General features: G+C 41.4%; 1 protein-coding gene across 4 annotated transcripts in view; it reads left to right on the top strand.

Moving 5' to 3' along the window:
* ap3s1 (adaptor related protein complex 3 subunit sigma 1) overlaps positions 1-13,417 on the top strand; it is an 82,216-nt gene extending 68,799 nt beyond the window's left edge. For 3 of the 4 annotated variants that reach the window (XM_085987071.1, XM_085987074.1, XM_085987072.1), the window contains one exon: positions 12,052-13,417. In XM_085987071.1, coding sequence (XP_085843197.1) covers positions 12,052-12,180 — 129 coding nt within the window. In that variant the 3' untranslated portion in view covers positions 12,181-13,417. Of the gene's footprint in view, positions 1-8,673; positions 8,733-12,051 lie in introns of all 4 variants that reach the window. The other variant, XM_085987073.1, reaches the window with a different exon arrangement.
* The last annotated feature ends 700 nt before the right edge of the window (positions 13,418-14,117 follow it).

Here is a 14,117-nt window from a genome sequence, read left to right as displayed (position 1 = left end):
CTCATTGAATGGCGGAGCAGGCTCGAAGGGCTGAATGGCCTACTCCTGCTCCTATCGTCTATGTTTCTATATAAATACAAGTTGTTGGTAGATGTACAGAAGATGTTTCAACTTGTGGGGGAGGCCAAAACTAGGGGTTATAAATTAGATAGTGACTAATAAATCCAATAAAGAATTCAGGAGAAACTTCTTTACCCAGAAAATAAGAAGAATGTGGAACTTGCTATCCCATGCAGTTATTGAGGCGAATAGCCTATACAACGTGGACCACTTTCCATACCTCAGGAGCCTACTATCAACAAGGGCAGACATTGATGACAAAGTCCAACACCGCCTTCAGTGTGCCAGTGCAGCCTTCGGTTGCCTGAGGAAGAGAGTGTTTGAAGACCAGGACCTCAAACCCGGCACTAAGCTCATGGTCTACAGAGCAGCAGTGATACCCGCCCTGCTGTATGCCTCAGAGACATGGACCATGTACAGCAGGCACCTCAAAGCACTGGAGAGGTACCACCAACGCTGCCTCCACAAGATCCTGGAAATCCATTGGCAGGATAGGCGCACCAACGTCCGTGTTCTTGCTCAGGCCAGCGTTGAAGCTTTGACCACACTCTCTCAGCTCCGATGGACGGGTCACATCGTCTGCATGCCCGATACGAGACTCCCAAAACGAATGCTCTACTCGTAGCTCCAACACGGCAAGAGAGCCCCAGGTGGGCAGAGGAAACGCTTCAAGGACACCCTCCAAGCCTCCTCCACCGACACCTGGGAATCCCAGGCCCAAGACCGTACAAAGTGGAGGAGAAGCATCTGGGAAGGAGCCGAACACCTTGAGTCTCTTCGCCGGGAACAAGCGGAAGCCAAGCGCATGGAGCGCACGTCCACCCAAGCACCCCACCCACCCGCCCCTTCAACCACCATCTGCCCCACCTGTGACAGAGACTGTAGGTCCCGCATTGGACTCATCAGTCACCTGAGAACTCATTTTTAATGTGGAAGCAAGTTATCTTCGGTTCCGAGGGACTGCCTAAGAAGAAGCGATAAGCATATGAGGGAGAAAGGAATAGAAGGATATGCAGATAGGGGTATATGAAGCAGGATGAGAGGAGTCTCATGTGAAGCATAAACACCAGCATAGAGCAGTTGGGCTGAATGGCCTGTTTCTATGCTGTAAATTCTGTTACTATAGACTCTATTTGTAAGTTGCCATGCCTGCTGTTCTCGCTGCTTAACATTGTTATATTTTTCTACAAAAGAGGGCATTTGTTCAAAACTTTACATTCAAAAATATAATTTCAAACTGCTTTGCTAGCAAAGTGCTGTAAAGGCATAGTGGTTACAGCATGGAGATACATGCCACATGATGTGGATCAGGTTACTAGTTTCAAAGGCCTGAATTTTAATGGGGAAGATGGGTAGGCCTGTGGCACTAGGCCGCAACGAAGAGGGAGGGCGGGATCACAAGGGGGCCAGGGGACACTGGGAGGGCCAGAGAAGCTGGGGGGGCGGGGAGGTTTAGGGATCAATCGGCAGCTGGAGGCACGGCAGGGGAGAGGAGGCCTCGTGGGGGAGGTGGTCTCCGATCGCTGGGGGTGGGTTAGGTAGGGACGCTGGATCCATGAGGTAAGTGTAAAGGCACTTACCTCCTGGACCCAGCAGTCCTCACCTTGCATTAGCTGGCAGGTTTCACGAGGCCTGCAAAATCCGACCAGCTAAAGTTAAATTCAAAATGGAGGTTAAAACAGAGGCTTCCAGCCTCATAATATTTAAATATGGACCTGCCTCCTGGGAGTGTGTTGGCTGCCTGCCCCCTATCCCGCCTCCGTTGAAACCGAAAGTGGGCAGGTGGGTTCTGGTCAGGATTCAGATTTTTAACACACTTTTTTCTTCGCGCACGACCCCAACTCACCCTTTTTTTAGGTTAAAATTTCCCCCAAAGTCTTAATAGCATGATCTTTCAGCGTGGTGGGGAAGCGATTTCAGGTCCTGCAGTATGAAAGTACACTGCCTTTTGCAACTAGCTCAGACTGATGAGATGAAAATCTCCTCTGACTGTCATAGAACCATAGAGGTTTATAGCACAGAAGGCGGCCTTTTGGCCCATCATGTCTGTGGCAGCTCTTTCCTACAGCATTCCAAAACTAATTTCATTGCCCTGCTCTCTCCCTAACTTCCACTTATGAAGCTTTCCATGTTCTTTGCATAAAGAAGTTGACAGCCCCTCGTCAATGACTCCCCAACCAGAGGAAATGGTTTAACCTTATTCACCCTGTTAAAACCATTCATAATTTTAGAAACCGCTGTTAAATCCATTAGTTTACTCTGCATTGGCAGTAGTCCTAGTGTCTCAAGTCTCTCCTTCAAACTATAGTTTCCCATCCCTGATATCAGCCTAGTGAATATACACTGGCCACTCTCTCTGGCTTTAATGTCTTTCTATAATGGAGCACTCAACTCTGCACACAGTCTTGTATAAATTTAGTGTTACGTCTTTGCTCTTATACTCTATTTATAAATACCAAAATCTGTAAGAGACCTATGTAAGCTGTGTTTGGCCAGTGTCTGGTAGATGTTAGTTCATGGCACTAAAGAATTTATCTTAAAAGATAATTTAATACAAAAATGACAAGCTCACTCAGGCTACAAGAACTGGAAAAATTGACACTTGTCAAAAGTGTTTTTTGAGGTTAGAATTGAGACATGTCATTGGGATAGAGTACAATGAATGCTTCTCCATAGGTAACCCATGATATCGTGAGCTGGGAGCACTTGATCCTGACACTTGGGGGGGGGGGGGGGGGGGGGGGGATTGGGTGAGTAGCGCCACCTGTTAGCGCCTAAAGAGGCAGTCAGTGGCTGCAGCGCCACTGGCTGCGCCTCCCGCGATATTCAGCAGGGGCGCTAATGGTGGCATTAGCCTTTTGCGCTGCGCTGCCATCGATGACGTCATCGGTGTGCGCAGCGCCCCGATCGCGATATTTGGTGGCGAACGCTGCTGTAGCGCCGTTCGCTGCCCGGTTCACGGGGCCTTGCTGCGCCGGCAGAGGCACAAGTTAAGGTGGAGGTGCGGGGCGGCCGCTTTTTTCGCGGCTGCCTGCCAGCACCTCCGTCCCCGGCCTCCTGGTCCCCCCCCCGCCCCCCGCGGCATTGCCGGCTGTTTCCCAAGAGCCCGGCACTTCTCCTTGGTGCCGGGCTCTCTTGCCGGCACTCGCGATCGGGGCTCGCGCTGTTGCAGGCCCCTCCCCCTTAACAGTGGGAGGAAGGCCTGCAGTACCGCAGCGTGCCGTACCGCAGCGTGTGTTGCTGCGGCACGCAGCGCTGCGAAATTCACTTTCAGCGCCCCAAGAGGGACGCGGAGTGCCTCGAGCCGCGCCCCGTCTCCCTCTAGGGGCACTTCAACTGAATTTGCGGCGATCGCTATTGCGGCGCAAATTCCAGCACCCAGGCAAACTTTCTAGGCCTGGGTGTTAAAAGTGGAAAAGCATTCCATTCTCATTGATCCTCGTCAAGGTAAATAATTTCAAAGTGGAAGAGAAACATCCGGGAAGGCGCCGAACACCTCGAGTCTCTTCGCCGGGAGCAAGCGGAAGCCAAGCGCAAGGAGCGCACGTCAACCAAAGCACCCCACCCACCCGCCCCTTCAACCACCCTCTGCCCCACCTGTGACAGAGGCTGTAGGTCCAGCATTGGACTCATCAGTCACCTGCGAACTCCTTTTTAATGTGGAAGCAAGTCATCCTCCGTTCCGAGGGACTGCCTAAGAAGAAGGAGGAGGCCTTTCAAAAAACTCTGATTTTACCTGTTGAGCAACTGAGTATCAATCCCTTGGTGTATGGAGAATAATGTACATTCAAAAGAATGAGGAATATTATACCAAATGTTGGTAAACTGCTGACTCTGCATATATGGTAAAACGGGTCATTTTTATGGATTAAAAGCTTGACATTTTAACTGAGGCTTGATAAACTGCTTTAATGACTCAATGTCTGCATTTGACATAGATTGACGATAGTAAATTATCCTTCGATGTGAAGGAGAAACAATTTTGTCAGCCTACCAAGATTGTACCTGTACTTTCAAACATTTAATTTTAACATTCCTATGTAACTCTTGCACCTTTTTAAATACAATGTAATGTTTTTCTAATGGTGTTTTCTCTTAAACAGTCAATTAAGTGGGGGTTTTTCTGGAAATTCAGGAAAATGGGATGAGTACTGGCTTAATATTTAGGTTCTAACTCCTGATATCTAGGGTCAGCTGGGGCTGAGCATGAAGGTAGAAGGCTGAGGATGTTCAGCAACTGAAACTTTTGCTGAGCATTGGCAAAGTTGCCTAAAAATTACTTCACTTTTATCTTATCAATCTCACATTGATAATAAGCAAAGGCTCCAAGGGAAATTGAAAATCAGGCGACCAGTCTGTAAATTCAGAAAACCCATAGTATTTTTTTTAAATGGGGAGCTAAAAGTGATATGTCAGGATTTTGTTTGTTTGTACAATGTTAAGCAGCAACAGGTTTTAAACCATACTTGTGCAACTAAACAATGTAGCTGATCAGGATTTTAAATTAAAAAAAAAAAAACTGCAGATGCTGGAAATCTGAAACAGAAAAAGCTAGAAACACATGCAGGTCAGGCAGCATCTCTGGGGAGAACAGAGGCGTTAACATTTCAGGTAATTTTGTCTTTGCCAAAAATACTATACAAAACCCTGTAGGAGGAGGTTCCTACAAAGAATGGACTACATGCGAACTGAATGATTGATTGATTGGAAGAGTCATAGAAATGAACAAATACATAAATGTATTGATCATCAGTCTTATCCTCAACATTTTCAACCCCAAGTTGCGCTTGCCATAGAATCCCTGCTGCAATGTGAATCATATACAGCTGTTTATGGCAGGTCAAAGCCCTCGCCCCTGTCCCGTACTGCTCAGAAACACACATGGGCTATTGTAATGCTGAACATCATCTGTTTATTGATGCATGCTGGCTGCTGTTGCTCACGTGGGAGCGAGCGGATGTCCTGGAGCATGGGGAATTAATTGATTTATTCAATCTGGTTCAGCATCCATTAAAATTGAGTCCTAGAATGTGTTGTTTTTAAAAGCAGCTTTCCCATGACTATGCAGGAAGTGTTTTTTTACGTAGTGGCAGAGAAAGATAAATTACACATGGTAATTATACACTAATATTATTATGCTACCTCCCAAATAGCTCGAATCAGCACACAGCTGAAATTCTTAGCCTAGGAAAAGGACTTTACAGAATAGTCTCGATTTGTTTGAAATATGGAGACGACGATTAAGTAGAAATGGAGAGGATAGTTAGATGGCTGTTATTTATGTGACCTTTGGGGAAACCTACTGCATATCATATCTGCATTCTGCATCTTCTCTCTACATTGGGCTTCACAAAAGATTTACATGGATGCTTTAAAAACTTTTTTTTACAAATGTATATTACCTAAAGTCTGAACGTAATTTTTAAATTAATAATTAGCTTGATAGGAAGCTGGGTTAGTGCCCCACAGTGCTTTTTGAGGTTTATTCTGTTATATTTGCGTTCCAGCTCGTAGAGGGAAGTTCCAATCTTAATGGGATGCTTTGGAAAACCCAAAACAGCCATGAATCATTCTCACTTGATGTCATGCTTTTACTGGCCATAAAATTTCTGATTTTCTTGTCATGCTATCAGATATTTACTGTGGCTGACATCTACGTGCATGGCCTCTGATGCCAGATTCAGGCTACACATACACTAAGTAACTGCAGGGTCTGGGCAAAATCAAATGCTTCACACCGACTCTTTAAACTGGAGTGTGGATGCACCCTAAAAAGTGAGAAAGAAACTTGTATTGCACCTTTCACATCCCCAAGACATCCCAAACACTTAAGCAATGAATTATTTTTTGAAGTGCTGTCACTGATGTTTAGGCAATATAACAGCCAATTTGCACACAACCAATAAACAGCAATGAGATGAATGACCACTTGATCTGTCTTTAGTAGTGTTGGTTGAGGGATGAATGTTGGCCAGACATCAGGAAAATACATTTTTGAAGAACAGCATAGGACATCCACCTAAACAGAATTACATAGAAAGTACAACACTCAGTGTTGGTGTTTACTTCCACACTAGCAATAGCCCTAATTCCCTGTGCCTGCTTTGTTCCCATATACCTATTTTTTTTTTTTTTTTTATTCGTTCACAACTGAGTGGCTTGCTAGGCCATTTCAGAGGGCAGTTAAGAATCAACCACATATAGGCCAGACCGGGTAAGGACATTAGTGAACCAGATGGGTTTTTACGACAATCATGGTTATGGTTACCCTTACTGATACTAGCTTTTTATTCCAGATTTATTTAATTAACAGAATTTAAATTCCCCAGCTGCCGTGGTGGGATTTGAACTCGCGCCTCTGGATCATTAGTCCAGGCCTCTGGATTACTAGTCCAGTAACATAACCACTATACTGTTCCTGGTATCTAACTTATTCTTAAATGTTGTCATAATCTCTGCTTCAATCACTAAACTCTTCAGAGGATATAAGCTGCTTTTGCGTCCGCTGTGAAGGTCAAGTTGTAGTCACATGGTGGATTGTTAAGTGGCTCATGAAAATTGCGCTCTCCTTCAGGAACCACTTCATGTTGTTTTGCATAGAAAAATTACTATGAATGGCCTGTTTTGATGTTGTAACTCTCTTGAGAATTATTTAGATTGTCTGGGAGTGAGAGCTGCTCCTGATGGGCGTTTCCATTGGTGAGAGGGAGTGACGGCTGCTCACAGATTCGCTTTTTGTCCACTTAATTCCCAAAATTACCTGATCGTTCCCTCACAGGTAGGCTATAGATTTAGGAAAGATGCAGCGAAAGTGGTGGGGTGGTGGTGAGGAAAATGGAAAAAGGATCAGATTGGAATAGAAAAATTACCACATGTACTTGCCTAAAATGGTTACATACACCAGCTACTATTTGGAAACTTCACTGCCTCCAGTGCTCTCACAGGCTCCAACACAGCCTAAGCTGCTAGCGGAAACCCACCCATGCTCTGTGCCCATTGGCTTCCGTGCCCACCCATCAAAGCTCCACCTCCTTTTATTGGTGTGCTGGTGCTGACCATCAATTCTACTTTCCTATTTTCTCCCAGGTTGCTTACAGCAATGGCCAGGACAATCTGGGAGAAATGGCAAAGCTAAACCATGATTCTTAGTTGTAGCGTCATAATGTCACATTCCACTGACATCATGACTTCAGTACTTCACAAATGCACACTGGCCAAGTTACCATAGTCAGTTTTAAGATCTGTGAAACATCAGGATCCACAGGTACAGCTCGTTTACAAGATGATCAACTGCCTTATCAACAACTAACTCCAGGTAAGTGTTACATTTACAGGCTGCTTTCCCAAGACTGGAGCTATAATATAAAAGCAGCTTGAGAGTGATCAAGAGTTCATTAGAATCCAGTAAGAGATTATTGACCGAGAATGTGTGCAATTTACATTTAAAACACCTTGGTAATATTTTTTATAACTTACTTCCTGTTTTTGGGGAGTGGCAGGGCAGGGACAGAAATTCTTCCATTTGGTAATTAGGTCATGGAGCTGGCTTTTGTTGATACCTCCTTCTAATTCATATCGACCAGAAGATGCTGATGAAATTTGTTCTGGCTGGGATGAGATCCGTTATTGCTGTTCTTGCTATGTGCCCATTGTAAAGTGCTTGCTAGCATATGCTACAGGAACAAAAAAATGGAGTGACTGAAGTGGCCAGCTTCTGGGTAGTCCTGTAAATATTGCTAATAAGTATAACTGATTTATGGTAGAAAATAGACCACTTTAAATTCTCTTGAGGTTTAGCCATTGAAGAGGAGCAGGGATATGAAATGGTAATTTGAACTCTTCCTTGCTGGTATCTTAACTCTTAGATGTACTTATCTCCCCTCTTCCCACCACTCATCCTGCATTCTATAAACATGCCTGTATGTTCCCCAGTGACTTGCTGTACTACAGTATACTGTAGCTGGTGGGTATTCAATAGGTAAAATATCTTGCCATATACAGGCGTGAGAAAAATTACAACAGGTTTCCGATTCTATCAGTAAAATACTGTACGCAGGTGCTGAATGGTGTTAAAAGGTGTCCTGAGCATTCCTTAATGATTGTTGGTAAATGTGCCATACAGACCAGGAAGGTCCTGGGTTCGACCCTTGGTCTGTGCTGTTAGCTGACCTCTAATTGGGCCCTACAATTGGCTTTGGCATTTCTGGGCTGGATGGGAGAAAAAACATTAAATTTCCCACCCCTGATTGCTATCCAGTGACCTCAATTGGAAAATGTTCCTGTGAGCATCAGAGAGGACAAAGTTAAACTTATTCCCTCCATGGATGAATAGTAAACTGCCACTTGCTGTTTCCGATTTTAAAAATTACTTCTTGGGTGAGGTACTGGGATAGCTGGCACCATAGGATTATAGCCCAGCATGGGCCAATGCCTTCAGGAGTGAAATGGGAGAAAAAAGTCTGTTTGTGGTGGAGCAGTTCATTCTCCACTATTTGTGTATATAACAATAAAAGGTGCATTTCCCCCCCCCCCCCCTCAAAGTGGTCTTGAAATCATTCTTCACTTTCCAAAACTTGTGACCTTTCTAGCTATTTCCATTCTTCTCTCTTACAGACCTTTATCTTTCAGTCTCCCAGACAGGACAGATAAATACTGTTACTATAATCTCTCAGGTACTGCAGCCTTTAAATGGCCCGCCATAATTCCTCCTCTTGTTGTTCACAACTAGAAAGCAAAATGATGTCATCAGAGTAATGGGCCACTTGTGGGGGAACCATGGGAAGACAGCTCATTATCATACGCCTCCTGGTAGGGACGTTATGAGGTTTAGATGCTAAATTCTTCCGATGATCTTAATTCTTCCTATAGGTTTCTCCTCATTTTGTTCTCCTACTTGCAGACTTCATTTTGTTTTCTATTTCTAGTAATTGCATGCATGCAGTATAACCTGTAGAGTGTGTCATCAGACTAGCAACATGAATCTTTCTTAGCCGTCGTGAGTTTCATCCATTCATTACCTAATAGTTCTCCTTTTGAGAAAATAAAAAGGGGTTGGTTTAACTTGCAGTAGTCATTAACAATGCTTTCTCATCCATCTATAATTTTGACTAAAAGCAATTGAAGTGGCAAAATGCTGCATCATAAATTCTGATACAAGGCTGTCTAAAATCTGATCATCTTGCCTGAATAATGAGGGTTTCTTCCTCTACATTTTTATTTTCTTTTAAGCTATGAAACTCCCTTAGAATCCATCTGATATTGTTTTACTTAATTTATAGTTTTTCTTTGGTCAATTATGTCATCTGACTTTTCACTAGAGTAATTTTATTAAATTTACTTTATTTTTTATGTTTAATTTCCCTTCTACATTTCATTGTCATCCTATTGTGCGTGCTGTTTGTGCAATCATTTTAATGCAATAAATAATTTTAATTTGTGACATGTTGTTTAATTTGCATAAAGACCATTTGATAACCATAGTAAAGTAATTCCATCAAACTCTACATGCTGCTCACATACCTGGTGTGTTCTCTAATTTTGAGCCTGACATTTTTCTAAATGATTTTCCATATTTTTTTCATTTGCTGTGAGCAAAGCATTAGTTCTGTGCATCGCTTGTTATGATGTTGGATGAACTCTTACAGATGAATTTCCAGAATGTTAAAGCTGTTGGTGACTCCCTTGCTTGAACACTGCATGAGCTTGCCCAGTAATAATTTTTGTCTTTTTAACTTTCAGTGCATGACTTTAAAAATATTGTTAGAACAAATGTAACTACATGAAGCAGGGTATTTTGTGCAAAACCTTTATGGTTCTCTTCTGCATTGAGAAGTTGCGTAATTTTTAAAAAAATTGCCTTCAACTTGGGATGTCTATTATTTTGTTTTGCTTTCTTCGATTTTTGTCGAGTACTAGGACTTCTTCCAAGGTGGACTTGAACACTTTAACATAGAAGAGTATTCTGAGGTTAACAACAGATAATGCTGGAAATATACAAAGGTCCATCAACATCTGGATGGTTAATGTTCTGGACAGTGTCCTTTGTCACAAAAATTCTGTCAGATCAGTTAATGCTTTCCTAAAGGAAATATCCTTGCCTGCTTAACCATATTTTTCCAAATGATTTCAAACAGATATGGATTGAGCCTAAGTATTTAGTTTGTTACATCACAAAGAAATTCTTTGTCCTTCATTTTCATCCCAATAACTATGTCCACTGATGGAATCAACTAAAAAAAAATGTTGCAATTTGAAACTGTGCCCAGAGGATGGTTAGTATACTCTTTCAGAGTATAAAAGGAGGAGTAAAGTTGAAGTTTTACTTGAAGCGGTGATAATTCGAGGAAAGCACAACAAAAATGGTCTTCACATGGTTGTGGTTGAAAATGGTATTGTGAAATCCTGCCTCCACTTGTGCAAAATAATGAACAGCCCTGGGATATTTTCTTATATGATAATGATATCTGTTGGGTATTCACTAGCTAAGTGAGTTCTGACCATCTCTAGTTGATGCCCCATAGACTTAAACTGGTGCTTCGGATGTATTAAGTTCAGTCTTCTCTGTGTGAGAAATAAACCAGTCACTCTGCAGAGTTAGTTATTGTTGGAGCAGTACAGATGGGTAGAATTTCCACGGGGGTTCCACAATATCCATTTACACCGTTTCACCAGGTCTTCCACTAATCTTGCGTCAAAGTTAGTGTGAGATTGGGAGAACCCTTGTGGTAATTACAGCTGACGGTTTCTAAAACTGTCCCAAAAAAGCACCAGAAACGTTTAATACTACTGCCATTTTCCTAGTGGGGAGAAAAGGGATCAAGTAGAATCGAGAAGCACTATCTACATTTTTTTTGTAAAGGTGTCAGCCTTAGCTTAGTGGTAGAACTCTTACTTCCAGAGTCAGAAGATCATGGGTTCAAGCCCCACTCCAGGACTTGAGCACTTACTCTAGGCTGACACTTCAGTGCGGTGCTGAGGCAGTGCTCCATTGTCGGAGGTGCCATCTTTCAGATGAGACATTAAACCGAGGCCCCATCTGCCCTCTGGTGCATGTAAAAGATCCCACGGCACTATTTCGAAGACAAACGCAAGTTTGTTCTTTTGTTTAAATACTTTTTTTTTTCCATTTTCAGAATAATCATATATGATGAATTAACTAAGAAATCATTTGGCCTATCATGCCTGTGCCAGCTCTCTGAAAGAGCTACCAATTAGTCCCACTCCCCTGCTCATTCCCCATAGACCTGCAATTTTTTTCCTTTTTTAAGTATAGTTCCAATTCCCTTTTGGAAGTTACTATTGAATTTGCTTCCCCCACCCTTTCAGGCAGTGTATTCCAGACCATAATAGAAATATAAAGGAATATTGCAGTATTTTCAGATGGACATGATCATACTTATTTCATTATACAGATCGCAGAAGGTTTTTAATAAAATTTTGCAGCTCTTTTAAGGCAGTAATGTGGATATCATCTTTGTAGATATTGAAACTGCTACAAAATAAAGTGACTACCTGTTTTGTAGAAATGGCCAAAAATATTAAGAGAAAATATCCCATGGTTCCACTTAAAATAATGCAAAATCCAAACCTTTCCAGTTCCTTGATTTAGAAATATTCTTGGGTTATTGAGTGAATTACATGTTCAAACCTTGTGTTCACTACAGTAACTTAATTGGTTTATTACACTTTGGATATTTCAGGTGCCTGAGGCATGGTTTCCAGTTTGTCTAAAGAGAAATTATGAATTTAATGCATTAAAAATGTTCCCTATCACTTCAGAAGCTGGGTGGAAAAAACATTTCCAGTGTTTGCTATTGACCCCAAAAATCATGACCGTGTGTATAAAGAACACATCTACAATTTTGTTGTAATTAGTGAACAATGGATACAGTCTTGAGTTTTTCACCCAACAAATCGATTTCTGAATTCGAATTTTGTGTTCTTGAGTACTCTTCTACTAATTACTATCTTTTAATTTACACCCTTATATAGGCTGGCCTAGCAGGAGCTCCAGCCAGAGCTGTATCAGCAGTAAAGAATATGAACCTGCCTGAAATTCCTCGAAATATTAACATCGGAGACATCAGCATAAAAGTGCCAAACCTGCCCTCGTTTAAATAAAAGACATGCTGAACTTCCAGTTTGAAATAGTTTCACAAAAGGTTTACCATGCAATTGTCTACCAAATAAAAATATCTAATTCGTATTGAAAGATATGTTGGAAAATCTTATTCTAAATTGCGTTTGTTGTGCTTGATTTATTTTAAATCTGATCAGTTTCCTGTGTAATGTCACATTTACATCTACATTCCGGTGCTCTATGAAGTGACTTTTATTGTGTGCTGGCTGCTATTTAAGAGAATTATTTAAGATGATAGTGACTTTGTACAATCTATGCTATTCTTTGTATATCTGATGGATTCCGTATAAGCAGTAAAGTAAACACTCTTGACTATTTTTGGGATATTTGTATTTATTTAGAAGTCTGTTGAATAGTGGAGCCAATGGAAGCTTGTATGATAAGTTTTCCTGTTGCAGTATTATGACGGCTAAAAAAAATGAAATAAGTTTTATTAGAACTTCAAATATGGAGGTTATGTCATCCTTTCCAGTCCAGGACTTGCTGCAGAATCCAGCTTCAGCAGAACAGTAATTTGCAATATTTTGTTGTGTGTGTGTTCCTAATAACATTTATGTGTATTTATAGTTAATGTAAACAACATTGGACAAGATTAAGGGCAGAAATCATCGTGGAGTTTGGCATTGGATTTTAAAACACAAGTAAAACAGAACATGTGATTTTTTTAAATAGCATTTTTTCTTGCCTGGGGTGGAAAGGATACATGTCATCTTAATGTAAGTTTGACCTGTAGTCTGAGTTTCATTTTTATAATGGAAATGCTAGTCCAGTAAGCACAATGTTAACCCTATGCATTACTTGTACAAACACTTACAGAACAATTGTGAAATATTCATTGTTTAGAAATATAATATGTATTTATGACTGGAAGATTACTTGAAGTTAATGGCAAAACATTCACAAATGACTTGTAATAAGGTGGGAAAGAAACAAACCATGCTTAATGAGTTGAAATGGAAGAATTTGATGGACATTTGCATAGGTGGAATTTGCAGATTGTGGCTGTGGTGGCTAAATACCACAACTTGAAATGGTTTGCAAATCAGCATATTTACAACCTGGAAAGAACATTTCATTTAGTTTTAAATTTCATTGCAGTAGAATATGTACAAAGTAGTGAATACAGTACATTGATATTGTGCAGCAAAACAAACAGCTTGTGCCTGTATCACCCTTTTTGTTACATGATCAATAAAGTTGTAGTTACTTTTGCCTTGATGGTTTGCAGTCTGAAGTCACTGGCATCCATCTGTGCACATTTGGAGGAATTTCCACACTAGTAAAATGCCTGTAATTTACAAGCCAAGTATAAACACCGCTAGGCGCTTGCAACACAGGTTATGAATTAGAAGCAACTAGTTAAATAATGCAAAGTAAGAGAGACTTGATTTGTTGCCTCAATCTAGCTACAGGAAACTTTCAATTTACCGGCACCTAAATAACCAGAAATCTCGGTTAACCAGCAAAATTCAGGAGTAGGTTCAGGTAAGTTTTACTTCATATTACTTGCCTTCCTCGATCTGTTGCTGTGCAATTGGGTGTGGCTGCAGCTGTTGCTAAGCGACAGACGCTTGGAACTTGTGGCCATTGTTCTGCACCTGTTGCTAAGCAACAGGGTTTGTTGCTTTATACAGAGCTCTCAGCTCTCCGTATCTTTTACTGTAGCTCTCGGTTATCTGGAATTTTTGATGAACCGGCACCACGTCGGTCCCGTCAGTGCCAGATTAAAAAAAAGTTTCCTGTATTTGATATGTGACTGAAAGCTCAAGACAGTGAGTTAACATCCTGAAAGTTTTCCTAAGATGGATGAATAAAGGCAAAAATATTCATCCAAAATGTAAGTTCTAATTTGTGTATGTATGTCATGTGAAATTAACTCTTGATGTACTTAATTAAGTTTAATTGTGTTTATTATCAT

Source organism: Somniosus microcephalus, chromosome 1 (assembly GCF_052327205.1).
Source record: "Somniosus microcephalus isolate GS21.2 chromosome 1, FLI_Smic_1.0, whole genome shotgun sequence".
NCBI classification, from domain to species: domain Eukaryota; kingdom Metazoa; phylum Chordata; class Chondrichthyes; order Squaliformes; family Somniosidae; genus Somniosus; species Somniosus microcephalus.
Note: the sequence above shows the minus strand (reverse complement) of the source record. Positions and strands in the feature narration are given on the sequence as shown.